The 18,567-nt window shown below is 39.0% G+C and overlaps 1 protein-coding gene across 2 annotated transcripts in view; it reads left to right on the top strand.

Annotated features, from left to right (window-relative positions):
• CHN1 (chimerin 1) overlaps positions 1–18,567 on the top strand; it is a 207,905-nt gene that overhangs the window by 33,672 nt on the left and 155,666 nt on the right. For both annotated transcript variants that reach the window (XM_045480260.1, XM_045480261.1), the window contains one exon: positions 16,818–16,856. In XM_045480260.1, coding sequence (XP_045336216.1) covers positions 16,818–16,856 — 39 coding nt within the window. The remainder of the gene's footprint in view (positions 1–16,817; positions 16,857–18,567) is intronic.

Below are 18,567 nucleotides of genomic sequence, written 5' to 3'. Positions count from 1 at the left end.
CCCTGCTCATGCTCTGTCTCAAAAATAAATAAAAACATTAAAAAAATTTTTTTAAAAGATGACAAAACTTCAGGATATCACTTTACTGTAGGCTTGAGAGGAGGCACTTCTTGGAGTTCATAGATTTAGTCTCTTTATAGGTGGCAACCCAAATTGATAAGTGGAAACTCTGTTTGGATGTGGCAACCAAAGAGCATGCTGAACATTTCATTGAAGGTTATACTCAAGCTTGAGCTACAGGGAAACCAACAGCAGTAAGATGACTTTAATAGTGTCAGGAGTGAATCTGACCAGAAGGGATTTATTATCCTTGGAAGCCAGTCTGGAAACCAAGTAGACATCTTAGGGTTTTTATTGTCCTTCTTCAGCCTGTGATAGTAGTTGTGCCATGTGGTCTATGCTTGAAGTACTTCCTGAAACATTTGCATTCTGCCTCCAAGAAGTTGGCCTGGCCTTTCTTCTGCTCACATGAACCTCCTTAGATGTTCTCCTCCTAATGCATTTCACTTTTTATGTTGACTCCTTCTTAGTGCCTTCATATTTTTAAGTTTAGTCACCTGGCTTCGCACCGTTGATCTTGTTTCTAACATAGCATGCCTTTATCATAGTATCGGTAGCAGCCAGGAGCATGCGATCCAGAGTCACGTGACCTCAGCTCAAGTGCTGGCGCCACTGCTTGCGACTTTAAGCTAATGCCTTCGTCTCTCTCAAGTACCGGTTTTCTTATCTAGAAAATGGTGATGGTAACAGTACCTTATAAAGTTGTTCTTGAGGTATAAACGAAGTAAGTGTGAAAGCATTTAGTAAGAGCCAAGCACAATGCAAGTGTTCAGTGCCACAAAATTTATTGCTACCTACTAGGTATTGTCTTAGGCCAGTGGCTCTCAAACTTTTTCATCACAGGACCCATTTAATGCTCTTAAACATTACCACGGAACCTAAGGAGCATTTGTTTATGTGGGTCACATGTATTGCTGTTTGCTATTTTTGAAAATAGAATTGAGAAACTAAAAAAAAAATTATCAGTTGATTTTAAAATAATAATAAACCCATTACATGTTAACACAAAATTTTATGAAAATAACTATATGTTTAAAGTAGTGAGAAGAGTGGCATTCTTTTACAGTTTTACAAACTCTTTGAATGTCTAGCTTAAAAGAAAGCTCCTATCTGCAGTCATTTGTTGTGATGTGTTGTTTTGATTGGAGTATATGAAGAAAATCTGGCCTTATACAAGTATGTAGTTGGAAAAGGGGGAAGTATTTAATAATCTTTATTTTATTAAATTTTTTTAATGTTTATTTTTGAGAGAGAGAGAGAGAGAGAGACAGAGCACGAGCAGGCGAGGGGCAGAGAGAGAGAGGGAGACACAGAATCCGAAGCAGATTACAGGCTCCCAGCTGTCAGCACAGAGCCTGATGTGGGGCTTGAACTCACGGACTACGAGATCATGACCTGAGCCAAAGTCAGACGCTTAACTGACTGAGCCACCCAGGAGCCCCAATAATCTTTTAAAATAGTGATTATTCTTTGATACTACACTAAAACTTGACAAGTGGTAGTTTCTTCAAGGTCAGTTGAAATGTAGACTCTGAAACCGTATCAGTGAACGTTTCATGGTGTTACATTAAAATCCATTGGTCTAGGGGTGCTTGGCTGGCTCAGTTGGAGCATGCAGCTATTGGTCTCAGGGTTGTGAGTTTGAGCCCTGCATTGAGTGGAGAGATTACTTAATAAAATAAAAAGTCTTTAAAAAAAATACGTTGGTCTATCTTGTCTGACTAGATCTTTCACCCATGCACGGTTTTGTACTATAATGTATTTTGTCATTTCAGAAACATTAGTTCATTGAGTTACACAGATTTTACAAATGTTAGCACATTTCACTATACAGTGTATTAACAAATCACATTCTTTAATATCACTATCAATCTTATGAGATAAGTCTTTAAATATTAACAAACTGTCAGGCTCATAATGGTGGATACAATTTGCTCCAAATTCTAATGTTCATTTGAAAGCTTGGATTTTATGCCTGGCAATAAATATGGTCAGTTATTGTCATTGAAGTGAGAAAGTAACTTTGTTCATTTTCAGGAAGATATCTACCAGATATAGCCAGGTCTGAATAGACACAGTTTGTCAGTCCTTCTTTCCAGTGAAATGGTGTTGAAGAAAACTGCAGCTAGTCTACCTCACAGCTTGAATAATCTCACATATGCTTTTCCCCCAGATAATATCCTGCTGTAGGGATGCCTTGTGCACACCTCTCTTCTTCTCACACAGAATATTAAAAAGATACATACTCAGTGGTCAAGATTTAATAAAATTAATGCTTTTTAAACTCCTTCATCAAGAATATTAAGTGAAATTGAATTAGAAAAAATTTTAATGTTTGTTTATTTTTTTTTTTTAATTTTTTTTTTCAACGTTTATTTATTTTTTTGGGACAGAGAGAGACAGAGCATGAACGGGGGAGGGGCAGAGAGAGAGGGAGACACAGAATCGGAAACAGGCTCCAGGCTCTGAGCCATCAGCCCAGAGCCTGACGCGGGGCTCGAACTCACGGACTGCGAGATCGTGACCTGGCTGAAGTCGGACGCTTAACCGACTGCGCCACCCAGGCGCCCCAATGTTTGTTTATTTTTGAGAGAGAGAGAGACAGAGCATGAGTGTAGGGGTGCGGGGGAGCAGAGAGAGAGGCAGACACAGAATCCAAAGCAGGCTCCAGGTTCTGAGCTGTCAGCACAGAGCCCCACCCGGGGCTCGAAGCCACGAGCTGTGAGATCATGACCTGAGCCGAGCTGGACGCTTAACAGACTGAGCCACCCAGGCGCCCCTTGAATTTTTTTAAAGCCTGATTGCATGTGGTGGTGAAGGGTACAGTGACAGCTGATAGTTTGGTGCTACTGCATTGCTTTGCACTGAAGCCCAGCAGTTTTACCCACCACAGCTTTTGCACGGAGTGTGAGAAGAGCAAATAACCTCTTAGTATAATTACGAAAATTGATCTTGTGCATCCCCTTGAAAGAGTCTCAGTGATCCACGAGGTCCACAGACCACACTGAAAATTGCTGTTCCAGGCACTGTGAAAAACAGATTCTTTGCCCTCATGAAACTTACATTCTACTGGGAAGAGACAAAAAAACAACAGAATTTGGTAAAGTGTTGGTACTTTAGATAGTTACAGGTACTAAAGAGAAAAAATATGACAACTAATGAAATAGAAGAATATGAATTGTCAGGGGGTTTTGAACATTTTAGATAGGGTGACAGAGAAGGCCTCATTTAGAGGAAAGAACTGAAGCAGGTGAGGGAGAAGTCAGGAGAGATACCTGCGGGGAGGACATTCCAGTTCTAGGAAACAGCTACCTGGAAGTGTTTCTTGTTATGTTTCATAAATGGCAAGGAAACCAGAGACTGGGGAGGAGTAGGTGAGAGGAAAGAAGAGGTGAACCTAGCAAGGTACGAAGAACCCTCCAGAGTCTTGTGGGTCAGCACTTCCAAAAAATCACATGCATGCACATCAGCTGGGGGTCTTGTGAAAATGCAGTTTCTGACTCATAGATGGGAATTGGTCCTGCAATTCCGCATTTCCAACAAATTACCAGGTGAGGTCAATGTTGTGGTTCTCTTTGAGTAGCAATCTTGTAGGCATTTGTAAAGAGTTTGGCTTTTATTCTGCGTGACGTAGGAAGCCATTGGAGAGAATCTAGCAGAACAGTGGCCTGTTCTCGCATGTGTCTTAACATGGTCAGCTATAAATAATAGTAACAGTAGTGGATCTGTAATCACTTATCAAGAGATGTGTGTTAGAATTTTCCAGATTTTAGAATGGTAATACATTTCATATATATGTATTTTATGACACTCCAGCAATGTTTGAGAAAACACTCTGTAGTCATACATTGATATTTCTGCAGTGAAATGAACAGTCACACTCCAACAGAATAAGTCAAGACTGTAAATATTCTTTTTTTTTTTTAAGTTTATTTATTTTGAGAAAGAGAGAGAGCATGTGGGGGAGAGGCAGAGAGAGATGGAAAGGGAGAATCCCAAGCAGTTTCCACACTATCAGTGTGGAGCCTGACGTGGGGCTTGAACCCACGAACCATAAGATCGTGACCTGAGCCAAAATCAAGAGTTGGACACTCAACTGACTGAGCCACCCAGGTGCCCTAAGACTGTAAATATTCTTGTATCCATTCAGGTGAGGTTTTTGCCATCAAATGAATTATAAAGAATTACAAAAATACTTTTAGGTTTAGGACAGACCAGTGTTTGCTGCCAGATGAGTTATAAAAATACTTTTACTTTTCAAAGCACTTGGATTTTAGAGTTGAGAAAAGATGGACCTTTGTTTCTATTATACTTTCAGGTAGTTGCTCTTCCTGTCCCTGCACTGCAGGAACTTTTAAGACAAATAAGTCTATTACATGTTCATTTCAGGCCTTGTTGGATGCAGCTGTGGACAAGAGAGCGCTTTCATGCCCCAGGTCCTGCTCTCAAAGGAAGAAAAATAGGTACCTATCGATTTGGAACACAAGTTCTCATTTCCAAAGAGTTTTTTCATCTTGGCAGCCTGGACTGTCATGTGTGTAGTCAAAGCACATTTAATTAAAACATGCTGAGCATTTTATTATACCTTGGGACAGTTAGCATGTGCTTAGAATTATCCAGCTCTGCTCATTTGTGGTTAACACAATATTACTTCCATATCAGACTCTGCTTTCTTTCCTACAGCTCTGAGCTGCCTTCTTCCACATTTGGCCCCACGTCTTGTAATCTAAAGCAAACTTCTCTGTGTCCTTCACAATCCGCTTTTTTTTTTTTTTCTTTAGGTGACTGGTTTTCCCAGAGAAGTCCAGTTTAAAAGAAATGCAGTAGGAAATTATCATGATAAAATTTGTTGCTATCTTTTCCCATCTCCATTATCTGTGATGTCAAATTATTACTAATAGGAGCATTATCTCTCTTTTCCCAGTAGAGTTTCACTTAAGGTTATTATATCCCTGCTCTGAGTACCTGTCTTCTTGATAAAGCTTGAAAACACTGATATAAGGCAAGATTTTGAAAGGTTGCTGTTTTAATGCTTGCTGGCAAAATGATATGTTGACTCTCATCATTAAGGAATCCTAACTATTATATGAATCTGTGTCCAAAAAAATGCACATTCTAATAAACACATTTTAGTGCAACTGCTAAGCCTGAGAAAATGGCGATAGACTCCTTTTGCTACAAAACTATGTTGGTTTATGGGAAATGCGTGGGTTGGGAATAATTGTCTGAAGGATGAATAACAACTAAGAGAAAAACATTGCAGCTTTTCCTGTAAGAAAAGAACAAGGAAGATACACAGTGGACCCTTGGTCGTTGCAGGGATAGGGTTGCTGACCCACCCACCTCCACACAGTTGAAAATACAAGTGTAACTTTTGATTCCCCCAAAACTTAACTACTAAGCCTTACTAATAATAAATATTTTGTAGGTTGTATGTATTATATACCGTATCCTTACAATGAAGTAAGCTAGAGGAAGTAAAATGTTATTAAGAAAATCATAAAGAAGAGAAAGTACATTTACAGTACTGTACTGTAGTTATCAAAAAAAAAAAAATCCATGTATAAGCGGACCTGCACAGTTCACACCTGTGTTGTTCAAGGATCAACTTTGTACTGTTTCTACTGAAGGAAATGAGAGCATTTGAGACAACAGGGTTATGGTTCTTAGATAACTATCTGGGAAGATCTCCACTAAAAGTATAGTTTTACTTGGTTGTTTTCCAGAACTTGTATGTATAAAAAGTAAAAATTCTGCCAGGAGTTTTCACGTGATTACATTTTTATTGTCTGTAACTTCAAGTGCTGTGGATGGTTAAAAGTCTAAGTTATTGGATTTGGAAGAAGTGTTAATCAGGTGTATTTTTGTGTGTGTGGTGAAATGTCTATGCCATATGGTATATTCCTTTAAGGATGAATTACAAGGACTTCATAAAAAGTTAATTCATTGCTGTCTGATTTTAGGTGTGTGAGCTATAGAGAAATCAAGTAGAAGGGTATACTTTTTTTTTTTTTTTTTTTTTTTGCTATGATTGAGTTTCGTGTCATCTATTTTTTGTGGAAGAGGGTTTTAGGAAATATGTCCTGTTATTAAAGGTGAGTTTTTTTACTTCACGAAATCCAAACGAGAGCCATTTGAGAATGTTGAGAAGTTACCGGGAGGCTTGGCGGCAGTTAAGTCTCCTCTTGAAGTTCTCCGTCAGAAACCTGGTGTTAAGTAGGCCTATCTGAGGACTTTCTGTTAATGTGCCAGCAAGTTGGATAAACAGTATCAGAAATTATCATATTCTTTAAAGAGAAAACCTCAGAGAGATATGACTTGCTGTCTAGAAGAAGAAATAGTAGGTTGGAAAATGACAACCCTTACCTTTGAATTGAGCTGAATGACCCAGTTCCCGTGTATAGCTTTTTGTTTCCAAGCCTATAGTGAAAACTTTGAGTAAGCAGAAAGACTTTGTTTGTGTAGTCTGCTTGCGAGGTCTGCCAAGTTGGTTAGAGGAAACATTGCTTAGGTCTTTATTAAAAGCCAAACTTGAGTTTTAAAAAGGAGAGGTTTCCAAGTTTGGTTCACATCTCATTTAGGAGGCTTTGTTGGCCTCAAGCTGTGGGTCCATGGTGAAGAGATGAACACTGCATTTGTAAAATATTTGGTTTTAGAGATCTTTGATGAAACTGAATGTGAGCACTGTAGTTGCAGTCAGAAATTTTCTTCCATGTATTAGCAGTTCTGGGTCATTATTCTCTGAAGAATTAAAAACAATTATCTTTGGGTTTAAAAATAGTTTATTTCTGTCAGAATTGTATCATGACACATCAGTTCTCAACTTGGAACAGTTTTAAATGACTTTGTGTTTTCTAAGGGTGAATTTAACTGACCTGATTTGGCCATCACTTTCCAGAGTGAATTTTAATTATCTTAGGTGAAATGCTTCCTTCCCACATTTTGAAGCATTTTCTAGGAAAGAGGTTTAGTCAAGGTAGGAGATACCTAGAAACCTAGTGAAGCACTTTTTTATTTGTTCCTTGTTGAAATTGTTTATGTTATTATGAGCCTTTTTTTCCTCTGAATTTTCATTTTCTAAGAAATATATTTCTTTTAGAGTAAGAAGTTTGGTTGTTTTCTTTGTGACTCTCTCAAATATTAGCAGTAGTAATTATTTGGTATTTATTGTGGATTTTATGCCCTTGTTCTTTTAAAAAGATCACTTTATAGTAAAATAGACTTTTGTGATCACAAGCATCTCATTATTTTAGTATGCCAGAATTTGGTACAGAAACAGAATAGCAACATGTCATTAATGCCTTTCATTTTCTGATTAAAGCAGGACAGGGAATCTCTTGCCAGTTGGTTGAAAGGTGGGTCTTCATTTGAAGGGGAGAAAAACTCTTTTTCTTGTCAATAAATGTCATTCTTTTTACAGAAATAAAAATTGCTAATTTTCAAACCAAAGACAATCTGAAACAAATGTTCTTTAAAACATTAATCACAGTTTTTGAGTGTTCATGCCTCATTAGTCTAAACCTCATTTAAAATGCAACATAGTCCTTTTTGAGAAAAATCCATCATATTGTTAAAAACTTTTGGTTTGAGCCTAAAACAAACAGCTTAAATTTAACATTCGAGTCTGTTCTACGGTGAACTATTTATTTTTTAAATAAAAAGTTAAGCAGATTTAAACTTAACAGAAAAATATTGTTCTAAACCAAAGAATTCATTTAACGTAACTATATAATGATACACAAACTATTCATATAAACAGTGAAAAAATTTTGTTTTGTTTTCTAAAGTCAGTCATTTTCAACAATATGCATAGACATACTGGATATAAATAGGATCCAGTTGGAGAGAGCACAAAGATTTACTCAATCATACAATGTTTAAAAATTTCTTTTTAATGTTTATTTTTGAGAGAGAGAGAGACAGAGAGAGTGCGAGCAAGGGAGAGACAGAGAGAAAAGGAGACAGAGAATCTGAAGCAGGCTTAGGCTCTGGGCTGTCAGCACAGAGCCCGATGCAGGGTTCAAACCCATGAACCACGAGCCAAAGTCGGACCTGAGCCAAAAGTCGGACGTTTAACCGACTGAGCCACCCAGGCGTCCCAGTCATACAGTGTTTTATATTTATTCTAAAAATTCAGCATATTAAGATATTTTATAAATATATTTAATCATGTCAATAAATGAACATTTTGAGTACCTCCCAAATAGCCCTAATATTGTAAATTATATCCTATCAAAGATATTATCCTAGATATATTTTCTTAAGATTTTTTAATCATTGCTTAAAGAGACAGATGAGCATTTTGAAATTTTTAATATTAAAGGAAAATTGAATGTCCTGAAAATATTAATACTTAGAGAAAAAAGCACAGAAGAAAATTATAGCAAAGATAAGTTTAACATTAGGACTTGCTTAAAATCTGTATCTTCAAGTTTTGAAAAGCAAGAAAAAATTGGAATAATTTTTTATAGACATGACAAAATATGGAAAAGTAAGATTTCCTTGACTCACAATTCTAGCAGTTAACCAAAAAGAAAAGAAAATTTAATTATGCAACTTCTCTTTTTCTTAATGACAGCTTCCCATTCAGCAGATTCGATTAGAACAGGGAGAAGAGGGAAATGCGGACCTGCAGCGAGATTCTGAGGGGAATTCAAAGGCCATAGAGGAAGATGATGCCTCAAAATGTGTACATTTGCCACAAAGCTTATATTTGATTCCCAGGCCTCAGACTGGGATAGTGTGTTCATTTCAAGAGCCCACTCAAAAAATGAGTCTTGTGGAGTTTGTTAAATGGGACTTTTTTTTTTTTAATTTTTTTTTTTTTAACATTTATTCATTTTTTGCAAGACAGAGAGAGACAGAGCATGAACGGGGGAGAGGCAGAGAGAGAGGGAGACACAGAATCGGAAGCAGGGTCCAGGTTCCGAGCTGTCAGCACAGAGCCCGATGCGGGGCTCCAACTCACGGACCGCGAGATCGTGACCCGAGCCAAAGTCAGCCGCCCAACCGACTGAGCCACCCAGGCGCCCCGAATGGGACTTTTCTTTATCTGAATCAGTTTCCACGGTTTTCTCTTCTTACAGATAGTTAACTTACACTTTTAGTTTTTAACAGCTTTTTTTTTTTCCTCCTTAGCACAAATGTAATATATTCCTTGAATACTTTTTTTTTTTTTTTTTTTTTTTTAACCACATAGTCTTATAAGACAAGTAAAAAACACCATCTAGAGAAACTTCATTCTTCCGGGTTCTGGGAAAAAATAACGCCCCAACAGCCTAGGGCATCCATTGTATGTAATAAGTTAACTCCTCTCCTGTGCTTCTAGGGAGAAACTGGTTATCTACCATACGTGGGGGAACTGAGAAAATAGTCACTCAGAACGTTTTCTGTACTAGGTAGGTCAGATGAGGAACCTGAATGAGAAAGGCTGATGTAGAGCTCATGAATGTGACTTAAATGATGGTATGTTATTCTAGATCTTTCATATTCTGTCTCATTGGCTCTCTGCCCCCACATGTATGTACACACACACATCTTTTCTTTCATTTCTAAAAGTGCAATCAGACGGTACATACTAATCAACTTGGTCTTCATTTTCCATACAGTTTACTGATCTCTCTTTTTTTCTTTTGGCTTTCTGCATTTATTTGTTTAGATTTTGCTTACAGTCCCATAGGAGAATGTCTCGAACAGAACCTTTCTACTTTTCCACTTGCTTAGACGCACCTGTGACTTCTGAGCCCATTATTCCCCACCTCTGCATCTTCGCTCCGTCAGTATTATTTCTTTCTTTCTTTTCTTTTCTTTCTCTTTTTTTTTTTTACTGGCTATTTCTTCTACCTCATGAGAATTGAGAATTGGTCTGGGCCTGACTGTAGCACCCCTCTCTCGGCAGACATCTGAGCGTTTAGTGGGAAGTAAGTACCAAGCAGAAGAAAACACATTTCATACCTTGTGGATGCTTCCTGGACAACTCAGCCCAGGATCCCTCCAGCGCCCGCATCTCCCGCTTTCCTCAACATGTCTTTTATTTCAACCAGTCTGCATTATTTGTGATTCCTCAAACACTTCTGAACTCTCTTGTTTCTGTGTCCTTATCACTGTATTCCCTCTGTTCAGAATGGTGTTCTTCCTCTTACCTCCAGTCTCCTTTCCTTAGCTCTTTGACTTTAAAAATCATCTGTCTTTGAAAACTCTCATCGGAGGATACCATCTCTGTTTTTCTTTCTTGGCGCTCTGGCTAAAAGTGACGACTCCTTTCCTTCTTTTCTTTCGTCAGTTAGTTCAGCAGATACTTACTGGGGACCTGTTCTTGCCAGGAATTTTGACAAAATCATGGTTTTACCTCTATTATCTTGTTTGTGTAATAATGTCCACCTTATTTTCCTAAATAAATTACATCTGGACCCACCTTGTAACTGACATTCTTACCCAAAGGCGTTTAATACATATTTACTGAGTGAACGAAACTTTCTGATTATTTTAACATTGTCTGTGGCAGCATAACTTTTTTTTTCTTATAAAATTTCCTTTTGTGTAGATAGAAAAGTATTACTGACACTTAAATGTGATGGAGAAAATCTTTTAATGGATTTTGTAGGTATGTACTTAATTTAAAGACTCGTCCATACCATACGAAGGTTATTTTAAGCAGCTGTCCCTGAGTTTTTAAGATGGTTTTAAGGTGAGCTGTCCCTGAATCATATGTTGTCTGGCTGTCATTCTCAGTCATGCTCTAGTGATGGAAGTCTGTCACGTTTGTAAGCTTGGTGTGGGTGGTTTCCCTGACGGAATCAAAAAGGGGGGAGGGGAGCCCAAGAGACTGCCAGCTGAAGGCAGATCACAGACATTTGGGACTTATTGGCCTGTAACTTCCTTTCAACAGGCTGAAAGGACTTTAAATTTTTTTTTTTTTCAACGTTTATTTATTTTTGGGACAGAGAGAGACAGAGCATGAACGGGGGAGGGGCAGAGAGAGAGGGAGACACAGAATCGGAAACAGGCTCCAGGCTCTGAGCCATCAGCCCAGAGCCCGACGCCGGGCTCGAACTCACGGACCGCGAGATCGTGACCTGGCTGAAGTCGGACGCTCAACCGACTGCGCCACCCAGGCACCCCAAGGCTGAAAGGACTTTAAAGTGCTAAAAGACCACACAATTTCCTCTCTTTTCTTCATTACCTTCTGTATTTCTTTTCTTAGATGAAATGTATCTTAGCCCACCATACCCCATATCCTAGATATGCCAAAAAGATCACGATTTAAAACAGTTCTTCTCAAAGTATGGTTTGGGGACCTCTGGGGTTCCTCAAGTTTTTTTCAGTTTCCACAAAGTTAAATTAGAATAATAAGACAACATCATTTGCCTTTTTCACTCCTCTTCTCTCACAAGTGTCTACTTGAATCTTCCAGAAGGTACATGGCAAGTGATACTACAATAGGTTAAATATAGAGGCAGGTATGAGAATCTGTCTTCAATTAGACCAGACACGAAAAAAATTTGCAAAATGTAAAACAAATACTTGGTTTTGAAAAAATAGCTATTTTTCATAAAAGTGTTAAAATATAATGCCCTTATAATTTAACAAATTAGCAACTAAAAATTTTATTAAAACAAATGAAAACAAATTAAAATTTGTCAGTTTTATAATGTGGTTCGTATCAGTAGATATTAAAAGCTCTTTAGAATCTGGATTTTTGAAACCAAAAGTTTGAGAACCACTGGTTTAAGAGATGTAAAATATTTAAAGAAGAACAGACTTTTTCTTTTTTTGTGGATGTTTTTATTTATTTTTGAGACAGAGAGAAAGCAAGAGCCGGGGAGGGGCAGAGAGAGAGAGTTGGGGAGATAGGAACCTAAGCGGGCTCTGCCCTGACAGCAGAGAGCCCAATGCAGAGCTCAAGCTCATGAGCTACGACATCATGACCTGAGTCAAAGTCGGACACTTAGCCAACTAAGCCACCCAAGCAACCCCAGACTTTCTTTTTTATGTGTGTTTTATTTTTGAGAGAGAGGTAAGGGGGGGGGGAGGGGCAGGGACAGGGAGAGAGGGGGAAAGGATCCGAAGCAGGCTCTGTGCTGATGGCGGAGGGACCATTGCGGGCTTGAACTCAGGAACTGTGAAATCATGACCTGAGCTGAAGTCAGTCACTTAACCAACTGAACCACCTAGGGCCCCAAGAAAACAGACTTTTAACAGATTACAAGATAAAGTCCTTTTGGTATTGTCAAGGTGTCTTCAAACTGGAATATACAGTAATTGAACATACTGGTTTCTAGTTGCTGGGCATTTAGGTTGAGTCCAGTTTTTCAGTCTTAAAGGAATATTGCAGTGATATTCTTCTATATTGCTATTTTCCAGACATCCTTAATTGTTTTACAGTAAATTCCTAGAACGAGAACAGAACTGCTGGGTCAGAAGGTATGCAGAAGGAACTGACATGACCTGTTATATAACTTCAGGGGTCAAGTATGCCCCCCTGTTTGTTGTTGGGGTTGGTAATCAGTGCCCCAGTTATCAGGAAGTCCAAGGTCTTTCTCTTTAGGCAGCCTCTTCCTGTAGGTTTGAGCCCCTGAAGTCTTACTCAGTCCCACAGTGGTCCCATCCTCTTCCAAATGCAGAGGGAGAGGTGCAGTGTAACAGTACACTCTCTGTCTTCCTTATTTTTATCAGTTTCTGTCAGTGTTGAAGACCAGCCCCATATTGTTTGTGATAATTGCTTATCTAATGCCGCTGGGATCCTGTTTCTGGTCAGACTTGGCCCAGGTCAGGTGGTAGGGTCCCCTCCCTAAGGAAAGGAAAAAAAACCCTCAAGGCAACCTTGCTATTCACGTACTTGACAACTTCCTTCAAGACCTTGTAACATGAGGCCACTTAATCAGACTACATGTTTGTGTGTTACCATATATGGGAGACAAAGAAGTAAACAGTATATTAAAAAAACGACACCCCTGGCGTTCGGGGCTCAGTTCTTTGGGTATGAACCCGACTGAGCGATGCCGGCAGGAATAAAGTTGCTTCCTGGGAAGAAGAGCCTCTGTGTCACCACTCTCTGTGCGAGAATCCCGCTACGATCACAGTAGTGACCCCACTTGGAGGTCCGGATTGCAGTTTGCTAGTTCATGCTCTTATACTCAATGATTTCAGTGTACCAGGGAGGATGAGGACGCTTCGTGCATCAGTCTCATGCTGGGTCGGAATCTGTCCTCCCCAATAAACCCATAAGTCCTTTTGTGTGGCCCCAGATCACTGGTTCAGTTAATCCATTTTCAAGGTCATTTTACTTAAGGAGTGTCTCTGCCTTTTCTTGCCAGTGGAACTTGGTTTGGATTATGAGTTTCTTCTGGAGCAGAATTCCTTAACTTTGAATCTGAGGAATCAAAGATTGGAGTGATGTTTCTTCCCTTCCAGAAGGACTTAGGGTCCTAGAAAAATCCGTCTTCCCAACTCTAGCAACGAACTCTGCCCACCAAGAGGTTGGGGCTTGTTTCTCTAAGTCATCTAGCCATGCCCCCTCCATGGGCTGCTTTCCCCTGATTCTGAGGGCAGTGGTGCTTGCTCGTTGCCTAACTTGGTCAACAAAAAGACCAAGGTGACCTAAGGCTCCCTAAGCATTAGAAAGATTGTCATAATTTTTAAGGGTTTTCCTTCAAAGAGCATCTTATTTGAGCTCTGTCATGACAGGTGCCTGTTAAACACTTTAAAAGGCTTAGGATAAGTATTGCTAATTGCTCTCCAGAGAGGTTGTGCCAGTTTACGCTCCCATCAGCAGAAAAATACATGGCTAGGAAAAGACTTTTAAAACCCAAACTTCACTCAAGGGGTGCCTGGGCGGCTCAGTCGGTTAAGCGTCCGACTTTGGCTCAGGTCATGATCTCAACCTGTTCACGAGTTCAAGTCCCGCATTGGGCTCTGTGCTGACAACGCAGAACCTGCAGCCTGCTTCAGATTCTGTGACTCCCTTTCTCTCTGCCCCTCCCCCGCTGGCGCTTTGTCTAGCTCTCTCAAAAATGAATAGACCTTAAAAAAATTCAAACAGGGGCGCCTGGGTGGCGCAGTCGGTTAAGCGTCCGACTTCAGCCAGGTCACGATCTCGCGGTCCGTGAGTTCGAGCCCTGCGTCAGGCTCTGGGCTGATGGCTCAGAGCCTGGAGCCTGTTTCCGATTCTGTGTCTCCCTCTCTCTCTGCCCCTCCCCCGTTCATGCTCTGTCTCTCTCTGTCCCAAAAATAAAATAAACGTTGAAAAAAAAACAATTAAAAAAAAAAATTCAAACAACCCCAAACTTCACTCTTACAAGTCACTAATCATTAGAATTGTTTTAATACTAAAGGAAACTCAAACTTTTCTCCCACTATTTCTTGGTTATTTGCTAAATGCTCATTTTATTTGGCCACATAATTGTGATCTGTAGCATCTTGAATAATAATGCCTTCTGTAATATAGTAGGTATACAGGGAAGAACAAAATAAGAAGAGAACGCACAGCTGAAATCATTGGCAGTGGCCTGAGGCTAATATGGTAACATCATTTTGTTTTTAAATTCACTTTTGGTGAGGGCAGGAGAGGGTACTCATTTACTAAAGCTCTCCTAAGCGCAGGGTGCTTTATGTATGACACCTAATTTGATCCTCACAAGAAACCTGTATTGTCACTATTCCCATTTCAGATGATGATATTATTCCATTTTATAAATAAAGAATAAGATACAGAGAGGTAGTAAATTTCCTAAAGCCACACAGCTTTAGGTAAAAGTTGATGTTTCCCTAAGAAAGTCTTATCTAGGACTGGATACACAGTTCTCCAGAGGCAGGATTTTGAGAATTAGCCTCTTTCTCACCTTCTCCAAAGTCAAAGCAACCTGCAGAAGGCTATCACTGCTTGGGTACAGGCTTTGTACAGCGTTTGTGAGGAATTAGGGCTAACTACAAAGTTCGAGGGCACAGTCCCAAAGGCTTCCTTAATTCTGACACCTCCTCAGGTTTGATAATTCACTAGAAGGACTCCTAGAACTCACTCACAGTCAGGGTTTACTACAGGGAAAGGTACAAATTGTAATCAGCCAAGGGAAGAAGCATGTACAGCCAGGACCGGGAGAAGGACAAAATGTGGAGCTCCCCTTTGTCCTCTCTGTTTAAAGCCCCCACACATAGTGATGAAGTGCTTTCTGAGGTTCTGAAGCTCAAGAAGGCTGTGATGTATCTTACGGAGAAGATACATGTGTTGGATAAGTTTCACTGAGGCATGAGTTACAGTATACAGCTGTTGGCTGTGAGTTCAGTGCTAATGAATCACAATATTTATTAAGTAAGGTGTCTTTAAACAGAAACAAATAAACAAGGTTATGTATTCATAGGTTGATAAGAATGTTGTGACCAGAGGCATATAGGAACCTAACTTTGTGTTTTCCCCAAGGAACAGTGGTTCAGTATTCACTAATTGAGTGTTCAAGGTGACTCTGTAGAATAGAACTTGAAATAACGAGAACCAACTGTATTTGCTGCTTTACTTCGTTACTCATTTATTCATGTCATCTTTTATTTGTTCATTAAAAAATATATTTGAACACTTCTACTGGGTGCCAAGCAATTTCTACATGACTTAGAATTTCCTTTTTGTGTTCTTATGCCTATCGTCAATAGTCTTGCTGTAGCCCTCTGACTCCAAATATTTGTGTGGTTCATGATAACATAAGTGAAGTGTTGGCGTTTTAAAGGTTGAGGGGAATGTTTTGAGTCTATGATCATTTTTACTTGACCTACATATGCTAGATTCAGCCTTCTCCATAAACTTTTCGTAAATTTACTTACCTCCGTGGAGACCAGGATTTTTTGGAGCAGATTCCTTAATGGGTTCATGTCGGGTGGTAGCAGAACCAGGCGAGGTAGCCGGCCACGTATTCCCACGCCGAGACGCTATGTCAGCCGATTTAGCTACATGGTATTGCGGGCAGAGCTTTTGACCAGCAACATTATTACTGAGCTGTGCTTTACTGATGAGATGCCAGACCACACTGGTACCTCTCCTTTTTCTAACTCTCCCCATCTCCCGCACGTGTTTTTATTTCCATCTCTTTCCACATCCTCTTTTACACTGTCTCCTAAACCCTCATTCAAGCAGAGTGAGGGGAAATGGACTTGAAAAGCAGATGTTCACCTCATGGTCTTTGTGGCTCCCTGGATACTCTCCTCCACTGAAGTGTTTCTCCTTTCCTGGTTTTGATTGTTCATGATACATGAAGACACTAAGTACCTTGCTGCTCTTCTCTCCTGAAGTTAGTAAAACCAGTTACACTGGAATCCTCCAAATACGATGGGGAGATACACTTCTGAGGATTAAAACTGTTATCTGGTGAATTTGACTGAAAAAGAAAAAATTCCAGTAATTTCAGGGATCTGAGAATTCCTTAATTGTAGAATTAAGCCCAAAGATACAAAGACTTTATTGACTATCAGTGACTGTGAGAAATGAGTGCATGCTGTAAAAATTAACCTTGGTGTTTTTATGTGCTAAACAGTTGAATAAATACAGTCACTTTCTTTGAACATCTTTGTGAAACCGTGCTCCCAAGAAAATAAAGATCAAGACTAAAAAGCCTCTGAATGTCCTTTAGAGTCTTAACACGATGCCTAGGACACATAGACATCAACAAACATATATTAAGTATATATTAATATAACTTAATTTAATGTATATTAACCATATGTGATTAAGATATAAATATTCAGTAATGTTAACTTGGTGTTTATTCTTCCAGATACAGATGAATATAGACCTCCTGTTTGGAAATCTTACTGTAAGTATACAAATAATTTTAAATTGGGTGGGTTATAGTGCTTTATAAGTGATATAGAAATATTAAAATCATTAGGTATGAAGATTCATTTCGTTTTGTACACATTATTGAAAAATTAATTTATAGCAGGGTTTGGGAACAGCGTAGAAGTAGTAATTGTGGGAAAACAGGAGTGTTTCCATAAGGTCTGTCTATGGTTTGCATGTCTGGAATGCATCTCATCTCTCTGAGCTTGCATGAAATTCCATATTGAACTTGAGGCCACCTGTTGACATTGGCTGATAAAAACTAATGAAAAGAGAAGCTAACTGAGAATTCAAGCAATCTAATTATTCTCAGATCCTAATTCTTTATATGGAAAAGAACTATGGGCTATATAAATGATAAGTCAGGAGGCTGTCTTCATAGAATGAATGGATGAAAACAGGCAAAAGTGGTGTTTTGTTTTGTTTTGTTTTGTTTTAGGAATTGCTTTCCTGCATATGAGAGACCTTTGAATTCTATTTTGCTCTTTAAACTTTGCATTAGAATAAAAATCTTTTCAAAAGAGTCTAGGCTCTTTGCCCTTTATTTTCCCTTCCTTGTCCTTGAGAATATTGTCTCTTCAAGTAAAAGATATTTCAGATTTTTTTTTTTATTTTTTTTTTCAACATTTATTTATTTTTGGGACAGAGAGAGACAGAGCATGAACGGGGGAAGGGCAGAGAAAGAGGGAGACACAGAATCGGAAACAGGCTCCAGGCTCTGAGCCATCAGCCCAGAGCCTGACGCGGGGCTCGAACTCACGGACCGCGAGATCGTGACCTGGCTGAAGTCGGACGCCTAACCGACTGCGCCACCCAGGCGCCCCCAGATTTTTTAAAAGTGGAAATGGGATTAATATAATCAAAGTAGCCTTAAAAAGAAATCCATGAATACTGCTGACGCCATTACTGTAAGTTTTTGTTTATGTACGGAGTTGCATAAGCAACCTGAGAAACCTGTACTTTAGACATACATTATCAACACCTTTGTAAGTGTTGAGTTATCCTAAGTTTTGATATTTGTAAGTTGCCGAAATTTGCCGCCTGCAGGATCAGCTATTCAGATTCTTGGTTTTGTGTTCCCAGAACAACAGATAGGTTTATTTCAGCAGGTTGCTGCTTTGGGCTACTTATAGTAAGCAAAATATGAATAATCTCTAGAGATACTGCCATCGAGACTTTTTCCCCACCCCTGCCTGTGCCTTTTTTGTTTATGGGAAGTATAGTTCAAAGAATGTATAAAAATGACTAATGTTCTTCTTAAAAATTTGTCTCACAATATCATTGGCTAAAAACCTATTTAAAATTCTTGTCTGCATTTTCTGGTTTTCAGTTTACCTTTGTTCTCTTTGTTCTGACTTGTACCTTGCACATTTTTTATGTAAGAGCATCTATGAAGCCTCACACTGTTATGGAATCATGGTGATGATTTTTTTTCCTCTTAAGAATATTGATCACTAAATGTAGTATAGGCAGTTTGTATTTCTGTATCTCTAAATGTCTCCTAGTAGCCATCATTTTTAAAAAAATGGCATATTTCTCTTTTTATTTTTATTTTTGGAGACGATTCTGCTACTGAGTTTTAGTTTTTTGTTTTTTTTTTTTTTTTTAGTAACCTCAATGCCTGAGCTCCCCGCAGCATGATTCTAAAACTTTACAAATATGAACCAATAGGAAAATAGAACTAG

The sequence above is a fragment of the Leopardus geoffroyi genome, chromosome C1, assembly GCF_018350155.1.
Source record: "Leopardus geoffroyi isolate Oge1 chromosome C1, O.geoffroyi_Oge1_pat1.0, whole genome shotgun sequence".
In the NCBI taxonomy this organism is placed as follows: domain Eukaryota; kingdom Metazoa; phylum Chordata; class Mammalia; order Carnivora; family Felidae; genus Leopardus; species Leopardus geoffroyi.
The sequence above is the reverse complement of the archived record's forward strand: the minus strand, read 5'-3'. Positions and strand labels throughout refer to the sequence as shown.